At 17.1% G+C, this 12,609-nt stretch overlaps 3 protein-coding genes across 3 annotated transcripts; all 3 read left to right on the forward strand.

Moving 5' to 3' along the window:
- Nucleotides 1-543: 543 nt before the first annotated feature.
- PADL01_0615400 (AP-2 complex subunit alpha, putative) lies at nucleotides 544-5,124 on the forward strand (the record flags this gene model as incomplete). Its single annotated transcript, XM_028680886.1, has 7 exons — nucleotides 544-3,191; nucleotides 3,373-3,900; nucleotides 4,027-4,195; nucleotides 4,335-4,535; nucleotides 4,675-4,716; nucleotides 4,864-4,922; nucleotides 5,037-5,124. The coding sequence occupies 7 exons, from the start codon at nucleotides 544-546 to the stop codon at nucleotides 5,122-5,124; spliced, it is 3,735 nt and encodes a 1,244-aa protein (XP_028537319.1).
- Nucleotides 5,125-7,576: 2,452 nt separating this feature from the next.
- PADL01_0615500 (conserved Plasmodium protein, unknown function) lies at nucleotides 7,577-9,421 on the forward strand (the record flags this gene model as incomplete). The annotated part of the gene is made up of 4 exons (XM_028680887.1): nucleotides 7,577-7,681; nucleotides 7,844-8,246; nucleotides 8,447-9,199; nucleotides 9,339-9,421. 4 exons carry the CDS (start codon nucleotides 7,577-7,579, stop codon nucleotides 9,419-9,421), a joined length of 1,344 nt encoding a protein of 447 aa, XP_028537320.1.
- Nucleotides 9,422-10,893: 1,472 nt separating this feature from the next.
- PADL01_0615600 (conserved Plasmodium protein, unknown function) lies at nucleotides 10,894-11,655 on the forward strand (the record flags this gene model as incomplete). Its single annotated transcript, XM_028680888.1, has 3 exons — nucleotides 10,894-11,004; nucleotides 11,154-11,333; nucleotides 11,527-11,655. The coding sequence occupies 3 exons, from the start codon at nucleotides 10,894-10,896 to the stop codon at nucleotides 11,653-11,655; spliced, it is 420 nt and encodes a 139-aa protein (XP_028537321.1).
- Between the last annotated feature and the right edge of the window lie 954 nt (nucleotides 11,656-12,609).

Here is a 12,609-nt window from a genome sequence, read left to right on the forward strand (position 1 = left end):
TTTTTTTTTTTTTTTGTTGCATTGATGCTATTCAAAAATAGAATACCAAAAAATAATATATAGGTCCTACCAAATTTGATAAAAAAGAGCACAGAAAAAAAAGAGTTACACAAATATATGTATATATAATATATTTGTTGTTATTATATTTTAAAGTGATAAATAAATATATACATATATATTACAGTATTAATTATTTAGTTATATATATATATTTTTTTTTTTATTTATTTTTTCCCTTTTTATGTGTATATTATTTATATCATTATGACCATTTAAAATCATATGATAGGAATCAAGAATGTACCATAAAAAGGACAACGAACGAAAAAATAAATAAAAATAAAATAAAAATAAATTAATATTAAAAGTACTATAAAATAATAAATCAATTTAAATCAGTTTAAATCAATTTAAATTAATTTAAAATCAAAATAATTAGAATAATATTAAATAATATCATTAAAAAATAATATTATATATAGAATAAGGGCGAACGATTAACCACAAAATAATATAATAAATAAAAGATCTAACAAAAAAATGATTAAACATAGCATAAAGGGATTATATTGTTTTATTGATGAGGTTCGAAATTGTAAATGTAAAGAAGATGAAGAAAAGAAAGTATTACAAGAAATAATAAAGATAAAGAAAAAGTTTAATGAGAAAAATATAACAAATTATAAAAGAAAGAAGTATATATGGAAATTAATTTATTGTCATATATTAGGATATGGTATATCTTTATCATATTTAGATATAATAAAATTAATAAGTAGTAATAATTTTAGTGATAAATATTGTGGATATACAGCTTTATCTTTATTAGTTGATGAAAATAATGAAATGTTAAATATTATGGTAAGTACCATAAAGGCAGATATAAAAAATAATGATGAGAAAATAAATTTCTTAGCTTTTCATTTTGCTAGTCATAAAATAAATGGATTATTAATAGAGAATTTATATGAAGATATATTACATATTGTTACTTCAAATTATATATATAAACCAAATATAAGAAAAAAAGCTTTTTTATGTTTAGCAAATATATATAAAAAAAGACATGATTTATTATTAAGAGGTAAAAATGATTTCGAGATTTTTAAATTTCTAGATCAGAATCTGAATGAAATAAACATGTTTAATATATTTGCATATCTAAATTTATTATATGTGATCATATTAATATTTCAAAAATATGAGTCAATGTATTATTATATAAAAAAGGAAGAAAAGAAAAAAAATTCATTAGATGAAAAAAATGATGATATATTAAAAAGAGAAGAATTACAATTTGATAATAGTTCAAATAGTAGCGGTAGTAGTAATCACAGTCGACGTATATCATTACATATAAAAAATGAATTAAAAAAAAAAAGAAGTAAATCAAATATATATTTAAATGAACAAAATTTTCTATATAATGATTTAAAGAAAGTAGATAAAATATTAGAAATCGAATCTGAGTGTACATTTAATATTGAAGAAATTGATTTTTATGAAATAAAAAAGTATATAAATAAATATATACATTTTATATTAAATGTATTATATTTAATATTAGATGAAAATTTAAAAATTGACGAAGGTTTTTATTATTCACATGTCCGTTATCCATTTTTATTAATAAAATGTTTACAAATGATACAATTATATGATGTTCATAATTTGTCTCAAACAACTATAAATAATATAAATGATATCATGTATAAAATTATATCAAAGCCATATAGAAAATTACAAGGGAGATTAGGAAATGAAAACAATCCATTGAATAAAAATACTCCAAATAATAATAGGAATAGTGTTCCTAATAATTTTACTACTACAAATTATAATAATAATAATAATAATAATAATAATAGTAATATTAATAATAATGATTATAATAGTTATAATAATTACAAGAACAATAATAATAATAATAAAAGTAATAGTAATATATTTAAAAAGAGTTTTTCAAAAAATAGTATTTATTTAAATAATAAAAAAAATAAAGATATTTTAAGAAATGAAAAAAGTGCTATATACATTGAATATGGTATTATTTATGAATGTTCTAATTTATATAATTTTTTAGATGATAAAATAGAAGATAGAAATAGAGATATAATAATATGTTTAATAACTTCATTTGATACAAAAAAATCAAATATTAATTATGTTATTTTAAATAGTTTATCTAAATTAAAAATGAATTTAAAAATTTATAATATGTTAGAAACACATATTATGCATTTAATAAATTTATTAAATAGTGATGATATTACAATCAAATTACAAACATTTAATATTCTATTTAATATGTGTAATCATAATAATTGGAAATTACTTATTAATGTATTTTTACATCATTTACCATTTATTGATCCATATATACAAAATGAAGTTATAATAAAAATATCTATTCTAGCTGAAAATTTCTCTCCAGACTTATCATGGTATATTGATGTTATATTTAAAATGATTGAAATAACTCACAAGTCTATATTTCAAGAAGTATGGTTTAGATTAGTTCAAATAATAACTGGATTTGTTGAAGGCGATGGTAAAAATTCTTCTAAATTATCAAAAGGAGAAAATAATACATTAAATAATATAAATAATAATAATGAAAATAATAATAGCAACAATAATAATAATAATAATAATAACAATAATAATAACAATCATAATAGTAATAATAATAATAATAACAATCATAATAGTAATAATAATAATAATAAAAATAAAGATGATCAGAAAGTACAAACATATGCTGCTATGAAATGTTATAGATATTTATCAGATAATTTTACAAAGATTGAATTATTAGTAGATTTATGTACATATATTATAGGTTCATTTGGATATTTAATAAAAGATAAAGTACCTATGAAAGATCAATTAAAAATTCTTGAAAAATATTTTGCCTTTGCATCATCTAATACTAAATGTGTTATTTTAATGGCTATTATGAAAATGGTTTTTTATGATAATAAACTTATGAACAATGTGAAAAAAATTCTGAACACTTGTATTAATCATTCAGATTTGGAATTACAAACACGTGCATGTGAATTTCTTAATTTGTGTAATATGAATAATATGAGTATGTTAAATTATCTTTTGAAAAATATGCCTCTCTACAATATGAAGAAGGTGCACGAAAATTTTCTTATAAAGAGATTGCTGGAGACAAACAAGTAAAAAAAAGAAACACAAATATGTGAACAAATAAATAAAAAAAAAAATATATATATGATGCATGTGGTGTATATGTTATTCACCTAACAAATTGCATATTTATCTTTCAACAATATGTATATATATATATATATATATATATATATATATAATTTATATGTTTATATTTTTATTTTTTAGACATGCCGTTATTGATTTTAATGAAAAAGATAATTCTCTCAAATTCGACAAAAATCATGATAACAAAAAATCAGGAAAGCATAATAGGAATAAGGATGAAGAGTACAATGACACCAATAGCGATTATTCACATAATAAAATGTCATCTCATTCCTCTTGTAATTCCTCATCATCTGAAGATGAAGATGAGGAAGAGGAAGAAAATGAAGAAAAGTATAATAAAAAGAGAGGACGGAACTTATCCGATTCTTCTCATAATTCAAAAAAATCCTCATCAAGTGTATCAAGTCGTAAATCGAAAAATTCTAGTGATAACTCAGATGATAATGAAAAATTATTTAAAATACTTTGTTTACAAAAAGCTAATAATATAAATGATTTATGGTTTAACGCGTGCTTATTAGATAAATGTCTTTTTTTTAAAAATAATATGGTGTCTATATTAATGAAGCAAAAATATCAGGACAATAAAGGTATTCTAATTTTTTATATAAAAAATATATCCAAGGCAGTTCTTAACCTTAGCAGGTACGTAAAATAAATAAATAAAAATATATCAATATGTATATATATATATATATATATATATATATATATATATATATATTTATATTTATATTATATTTTTTTTGTTTTATGTTTTTCCCCTTTTAGCATTAATATTGAAGAGTGTGAACAAATAAACATAAAAGAACAAAAAATTGTTAACAATGAAAAAATCGACAGTGATGGAATGTATGTTCACAAAATAATTCTAACTGTATCAGACATCTTTTACAATATCCCTAATATTTACTTTAACATAATGACACCAAATGCAGCGGTAAGAAGAGAATAAATAGAAAACATAAGCAAGCACAAAAATATATATATTATATATATTATATATATATATATATATATATATATATTGATGTTTATATATATATTTTTTTTTTTTTTTTTTTTTTTTTTTTTCGTAGAATGCTAGCTTTTCCTCCAAACTTCCCATCCTCCTGACCAGATTTATTAAAGAAAATAAAATGAACGAAACGACCTTCAAAAATTATTGGAAGGCACTCACACAAGTTCATAATGAAGATGTAATAATGGGAGTACCTAAATTTTCTAAAAAATATTTTTTGAATTATTTAATTAATGCTTTTAATTTTTATATTTTAAAGGTAGGGTTGAAAGAGATACAGCAAGTGTATATATGTTTAATAAGTAAAAATATATATATATATATATATATATATATATATATATATACATATATGTAATATATTATTTTATTTTATTTTATGTACTTTTTTTTGGTAGATTGGAATGCTCATATGCGCATCAGGATATATACATTTTCCAGTAATTAAAAAAAAAAAAAAAATATATGTACATGTTTAAAAAGTTTATATATTATATATATTATTTATTTATTAATATATTCCTTTGTATATAAATATTATATATATATATATATATATATATTTATTTATTTTTTTTTTTTTGTAGGATTTGAATATGGAAAATAAAATTTTAATATTAGTCAAAATCCGGCATGAAGTAAAAGGGTAATATATATATATTATTTATTTACTGCTTATATTCATAAATATTCATAAAAAATGATAATATAGTCAACACACATATGTATTATATATATATATATGATATTTTATTTTTAGGTGCCAGATATCCGTCGTTTCGAGCATAAAACATTTGAATAATTATTTGAACAAAATATTCGAAATATATCTTATAAAGAATAATTAAAAATAAAAAATATCAATTTATAACATCTGTACTCTTTTTATTATTGTAATATTTTAAAATTTTAAGAATTTAAAATATTTAAGCTTTATACGTTTTCTTTTTTTTTAAAATTAAAATTGGATATAAAATTAGAATTTGTATTTCACACTTATAATATATATATATATATATATTTATATATAATATTTTTATTTCTTCATATATTTTAATATTTTAATATATTAATATATTAATATTTTTTTTTTTTTTTTTTTTTTTTTTTTTTGTCATTTACTTTTGTTTTTTTAAACCTATTTTTTTAATAAAAACTTTTAAATGTTATGTAACACATTCTTCTAAAAAATATATATATATATATAATATATATATAATTTATTTTACCATATTTAATATATTTAAAAAAAAACAAAAATCGTAATCGACGTATATATAATTATATATTATATATTTTTTTTTACATTATTCAATAAAATTGCTTATATTAGTATTTTCACCTAATATTATTATATAAAATAATGTAAGTTTTATTACAAAAAAAAAAAATAATTAAAAAAGGGAAGTATATATTATATGATCTATATAAAATAATACCATATATACAGTAATATTATATATATTTTTCTTTTTTCTCAAGGTTTAAAATATTTAAAGTGTATTGAAAAAGTAGAGCATACAGAGGTTGAAATGGAATTTACTATTAAAAAAAAAAAAAAAAAATTATATAAATATATTTATATATATGTATACAAATATATATTACTAATATGCTTTGTTATTATTATATTGTTTTATTTATTATAATCATATTTGAAATAATATGTAAATATACTTTTTTAACTTATGCACGTTTTTAATAATTATAAATGTTAAATATTTTGCTTATATATATATATATATATATATATATATATATATATATTATAATATTATATATATGTAATATATTATTATTATATGCTTTGAAAAATCTTAACCCCCATTTCTTTTTTAATATAATATTATTATATAATATAATATATATATATATATCATATATATAATAAGTGTATAATATATACTAAATATATTCAATTTTTTTTTTTTTCCTCTTTAATATGATATCTAATCCATACTCTTCTTTTACTTATATTCAAAATAGTAATACATATTTAATTTAGTATATATGATTATATATTATAATATATATATATATATTATTATTATAATAATTTAATAATTTTTATTTTCTTTAATAATATAATATTTATTATATATATATTATAAAAAGTTTTATTATATCATATTTCTCGCACAAAATTTTTTTTGTATACATATTATAATATATTATAAAAAATATTATTAAAAATAATATTATGAAGAATATATATATATAATTATTTACCAATTTTTTTTTTTTTTTTTTTTTTTATAAATATATCAAAATAGAAAAAAAATTAATTTAAAATAAAATTATTAAAAAATATACATATCATATATATATAATATATATTATACGTATTTATAATATATGTAATATAATAACTTAATTGCTTTTCTTTAAAAAAGTATAAAAACAAAATTGCGTACAGTTTTTTCTTTTTTTCTATGGATACATTGTGAAATATTTAGAAACACTGTTTTTTTTTTTTTTATGTTTATATTATAATCTTAATTTATATAGGTAAAAAAGAAAGGAAATACGAAATATATATATTATATATATATTATATATATTGAGGAGTTTTCTTTTTTTTTTTTTTTTCTTTTTTATTTCCCACCCATTTTGATGATTAGTTAAATATTTATTGTGTGGTTTCCTTTGTAAATGTAGAAATATAGAATAAGAATAATAAAAAAGCGTCCACAATTTGGTAAAAATATAAATAATAATAAAAAAAAGAATATATAATATGTCGTTATATATATATATATATATATATATATATATATATATATATATATGTAGCATTGTGTACATAATTTTTTGTTTAATATAAAACTACGTACATAAAAATTGTACTTTTTTTTTTTTTTTTTTTAATATTTGAAAAAGTGTGAAGTACATATGTAAAAAAAGAAAAATAATACAAGTGTACTTTATTATATATATATATATATATTATATATTATGGATTAAATATGTTTTTAATTTTGTTATTTTTTTTGTAGATGAATTTTTTTTTTTTTTTTTGAATAATATATTATTATTATATATATATATATATATATATATATATATGTAGAAGACCGTTTAGCTCCACCCCCCACAAAATAAAAAAGAAAAAAAAAAAAAATTCTCACATTTGTCTATATATTTAAATAAATTGTTCTAAATAGGACATTTTACAGTTGTAAGAAAGACAATATAGCGAAATAAAAAAAAAAAAAGAAAAAAAAAGAACCTTATTAAATTTTATTAAAATAAAGACTATTCACCATTATATTTATATTTAAAAAAAAAAAAGAAAAAAAAATGACTGAAGCTGAAAATATAAAGATCGAAAAACCAGATTTTGATGCTTACAATGAAAAGTTAGGAAATATATCTCAATCAATTGATGAAATAAAAAAGAAGATCGTAAGAAAAAATAAAAATAAATAAATAAATATAAATATATATATATTTTTTTTTTGTTCATATTTATATATCCACATTAGAGTATAAAACCTATGAACTATGCCCACTTGTTTATAATATTATTATTTCTATATTTAAATTTTTTCTTTCATTATTTTGTAGGATAATTTACAAAAAGAAATTAAAGTAGCTAATAAGGGGAAGGAGGAATATAATAAAAAGAAAAAAGATATCGTAACAAAAATAGACTCCTTCCAATCAGATATTGACAAATTAGAAAATGAAAGAAGAAGTATATTGGATGATATCGAAAAAAAACAAAAGCATAAAAAGGAACTAAAGGTTAATGCACAAAATATGAAGAAACAAATTGGATTTGAAAATGAAGAAGATATCGAAAAAAAAATCAGAGAAATAGAAAACAAATTAATGACATCTACTATTTCAATTAAGGAAGAAAAATTGTTAATAAACCAAATACAAGCATTAAATAAAAATAAACCATTATTGTCATCTTACAGCAAAATAGAAAATGAAGCTAGCAAATATGACGACGAAACAATAGGTAATTGAAAAAAAATATGAAGCATGTTATATACGTGCATATATTATTAATATGTATATATATATATATATATTTGTTTCTCCATATTATTGTGGAAACACATAGGGTACCCCTTGTGCGCTCAATATGTTTAAATTTTTTTTTATTTCCATATTCTTATATTTTGTGATTAACATATTATTTCTTTTTTTTCCTTTTAGTGCCCTTGAAAAGCAAGATGGACTCCATTAGAGAAAAAATAAGCAAACTAAGAAATGAGAAAAAAATGGAACGCAACAGATTAAAAGAATTACAAAATAGCTATCAAGAAAAAAATAACAAACTTAACGAATTGAACAACTTGAGAGATAACTATTCGAAAAAAATGAACCATTATTTTATGGAAAGAAGAAGTATAACAGTAGAGATGGAAGAAAAGAAACAACAATATAGAAGTTTTAAATTAAATCAATTACAAGCAAAACAACAAAAAATTAAAGAAGATAGAGAAAGAAAAAATCTAGAATTAGAAAAACAGTCTTTAGAAAAAAAATTAGAAGATATAGATGTTTTACCATATAGAGAAGAATTAGCACTAATAGAAAATATGCTTGCTTACTTAAAAAAATTACAAGAAGAATTTAAATTAGAAGAATCCAAAAAACAACAAAATGCATCCAAAAAAATCAATGGAGAAGTTGAAAATAATGAAAATAAAGATGACAACAAAACAAAAAATGAAAATAATAATAAAAAAGCAAAAAGTAAAAAAGATAAACAAAAAACATTCAAATTAGATATGAATATATTATGCTATTTCGTAACTGCTGGTATTAACCCACCCGTAAGTTTTGATGAAATAGATTCATGTGTTCAAAAATTACTTGAGAAAAAAGATATGTATGAACAAAAGAGGGATGAAAGTGTAAAAAATGTAGAAACCAGACGAGAGGATTTAACCACAAAAATTAAAGGTAAAAATATAATATATATATATATATATATATATATATATATATATGTGTATATATTTATTTATTTATATTTGTGTTTATATGTAACCCATTTCTTATATGAATAATATTTTATTTTTTATTATTTTTGCTCTTTTAGAAATCGATGAAAAATTGACAGCTTTTAAATCAGGGGGGGAACATCAAAACAAAGGAACCAAGGCAAATAAAGTTAAGGCTTAAATTTAATTTAAAAAAAAAAAAAAATATATAATAAAATAAAATAATTATATGGAATAATTTATAGTTACACAATTATATATATATATATATTATATATGTTTATGTATTTTTTTTGTTTTTTTAATATGAAAATTTTTTTTTTTTTTTTTTTGAAAAAAATGTTTTGTTCATTAAGTATATAAAATAATAATTTTTATGAAGTATTAAAAAGAAGAAAATTATAAATAAATAAATATATATATATATTACATAATGTATGTATTTATAATTTTAATACAATATTTTCTTATATACCTTAATTTTATGTGTTATATGAAATGAAATGTTAATATGAAAATATTCAATTTTAATAAATTATTCTTTACATGTAATCTATTATATATATATATATATATATAATTATGTTTTCCCTTTTTTTTTTTTATTTTTTTTCCCATTCATTTTAAAAGATATATTTTTTTACCAAATGTATATATATATATATATATATATATATCATGTAAAAATATATTATATATATATAATATATATATATTTCATATATTATAAAAGAAAAATATTTTCATATTTTCATAATTAAAAAAAAAGAAAAAAAAGGAAATTAATATTACAATGTAACTTTATAAAAAAATATATATAATATATTACAAAAAAAAAATAAAAAAAAATAAACATTTTATTTTTAAAAGAAAATGTTTTGTACCATTTAATAACTTAAAGTTTTTTAATTTTTAAGGAAACTAATTTTTTTATACAACTAAAATTATATATATATATATAATATTATATAAATATATATAATATGTAATTTTTTTTTTATGTTGATTTTTATGGACAGTACCATATATTTTTTGTTTCATGTCTATTTAATTTAATATAATAAAAAAAAAATTTATTTTTTTTAATGAATAAAAATATTATATATATAATATATATATGTATATATATATGTTGGTGCACATCTTTATTTAAACTGGAATAAAATTATTAATATACTAATTTTATTTTTTTTTTTAAAAGAGTCTCATAAAATTTTCATATGTTAAAAAGGGTTATATATTATTTTTTTTTTCTTCAATATTATATATATATATATATTGAAAAGCTTTGTATATTTAAAGACAATTTTTTATTTTTCATAAAAAATATACACGTACATAATTATAACATTTCACAAGTACATATATATATATATATATATATATATATATATTTATATGTGTATAATATTTTCAAGTGAATAAATATATAAATTTATATATCTTAAGAATAAAAAAAAAAAAAAAAAACTCCATATTATATAATTATGTAAAAGGAATATATATATTTTTTATATACTATAAATGAGTGTTTTTTTTTTTTTTTTTTTTTTTTTTTTTTTAAATATATCAGTTTAAAAAACAAAATATTTGTAAAACTATATATATGCATATATTTTCTTAATTTTTTTTTTTTTTTTTTTTTGTTGTAATATGGATTCGTCTTATAGAAAATTAAGGACTGTTGAATTGCAGAAAAGAAAAGTAACTCAATCAAAAAATGCACCAAATTCGATAGAAAGGAAATTAGGAAATATTTATGCGGTATGTTCATAAAAAATTTTAAATATTAGTGGGGAAATATAACATAATATTCATAACATTATGTATAAATAAATATACATATATATATATATATATATATATATATATATATATTTCTATTTATTATTTATTTATTTTTTTTTTTAAAGCCGAAAGATTTTGATGAAGATTCAACCATAGTTGTTTGTAATTTCCCTCAAAAAACTACCATAAGTGAATGTAAAAATTTTATGCAATGGATAGGACCTGTTATAAAAGTTGAGAAAATACCATCATTCATGCAAGAAAATAATTATTTGGTTGTTTTTTGTAACCCTTATTTTGCAAAGGTAATAATAAGATATCATTTGGAAATTTTATAATTATGTCCTATACTATAAGTTTTCATATATTTATATGAAGTCATATTCTAAAGTTATAATTATGTTTTTACACTATAAAAATAATGTAACATACTATTATAGTATAAAAATTTATTATATACATATGTATATTTATTTATTTATATATTCTTTTTTTTAGGCTGCTTTAGAAATTCCACTATTTTATGAAAATAAAACCAAACTATTCACTCGAGCAGTAGAAAAAAGAGAAACCTTATGGCAAAACATTAACGATATGATTACTACTAATATGAATTTTTTTAGTTAAAAGGAAATTAAAATGGATTATATATATATAGAAACATACACATATATATATATAATATTTTTTATTTTTGTATTTTCATATATTAAAATATTTCATATTTTATTTTTTACTATGATTGTTTCATGTTTTTGTTTATAAATACACGTATTATTTTAAGACAACCATTTTTTTTATTATTTATTTTATATTATTTTTTTGTAACACTAAGTCTTTATATTATTAAAAATTAAATATTTTTTTACATTTATCAATATTTTAATACCTTCAATTATATTTGATATATTTTTATATATATATATATTTTCTTTTTTTTTGTATATATTTAATTAGTACTTATAAAATAACAATATAATTTTTAATTAAGTCCAAATTTAAAATATAATAGTTATAATACCGTTTATTTATTATATATATATATATTACTTTGGCCTAATAAAAATATTTATAATAATAATAAAATTAATATATTTCACGATATAATATGTATATAAGGGTGTAGTTATTATTTTATATATAAAATTAAAATAACAATTTAAAAGAATATATTATATTGCATCCAAAGTACAAGATAAATTCATTCAGGTAATAGAAAGACTTGGTCTAGCACAAATTAATACTATATATCAATATATATATATATATATATATATATATATGTTGTATTCGTTTTAGTCCTTTTTGTTTTTTCTATTTTAAAAATTATAATTATTGCAATATATATATAGATATAGGTGTATTTAAGAAGTTACAATATTAAATATAGATTTATATTGTATCACATATATATACTGTCTAGTATTATTATAGTTATAGAATAATATATATATAATATATATAGTCTTTTTGGAGTTGTATAATTTTTTTTTTTTTTATTATTTATACTAGTTATAACAATTATTACACTTGAACATATATATATTACGTAATAATATAATATGAAGACATTATATATAT

This window comes from Plasmodium sp. gorilla clade G2 (assembly GCF_900097015.1).
Source record: "Plasmodium sp. gorilla clade G2 genome assembly, chromosome: 6".
Taxonomy (NCBI): Eukaryota; Apicomplexa; class Aconoidasida; order Haemosporida; family Plasmodiidae; genus Plasmodium; species Plasmodium adleri (nom. inval.).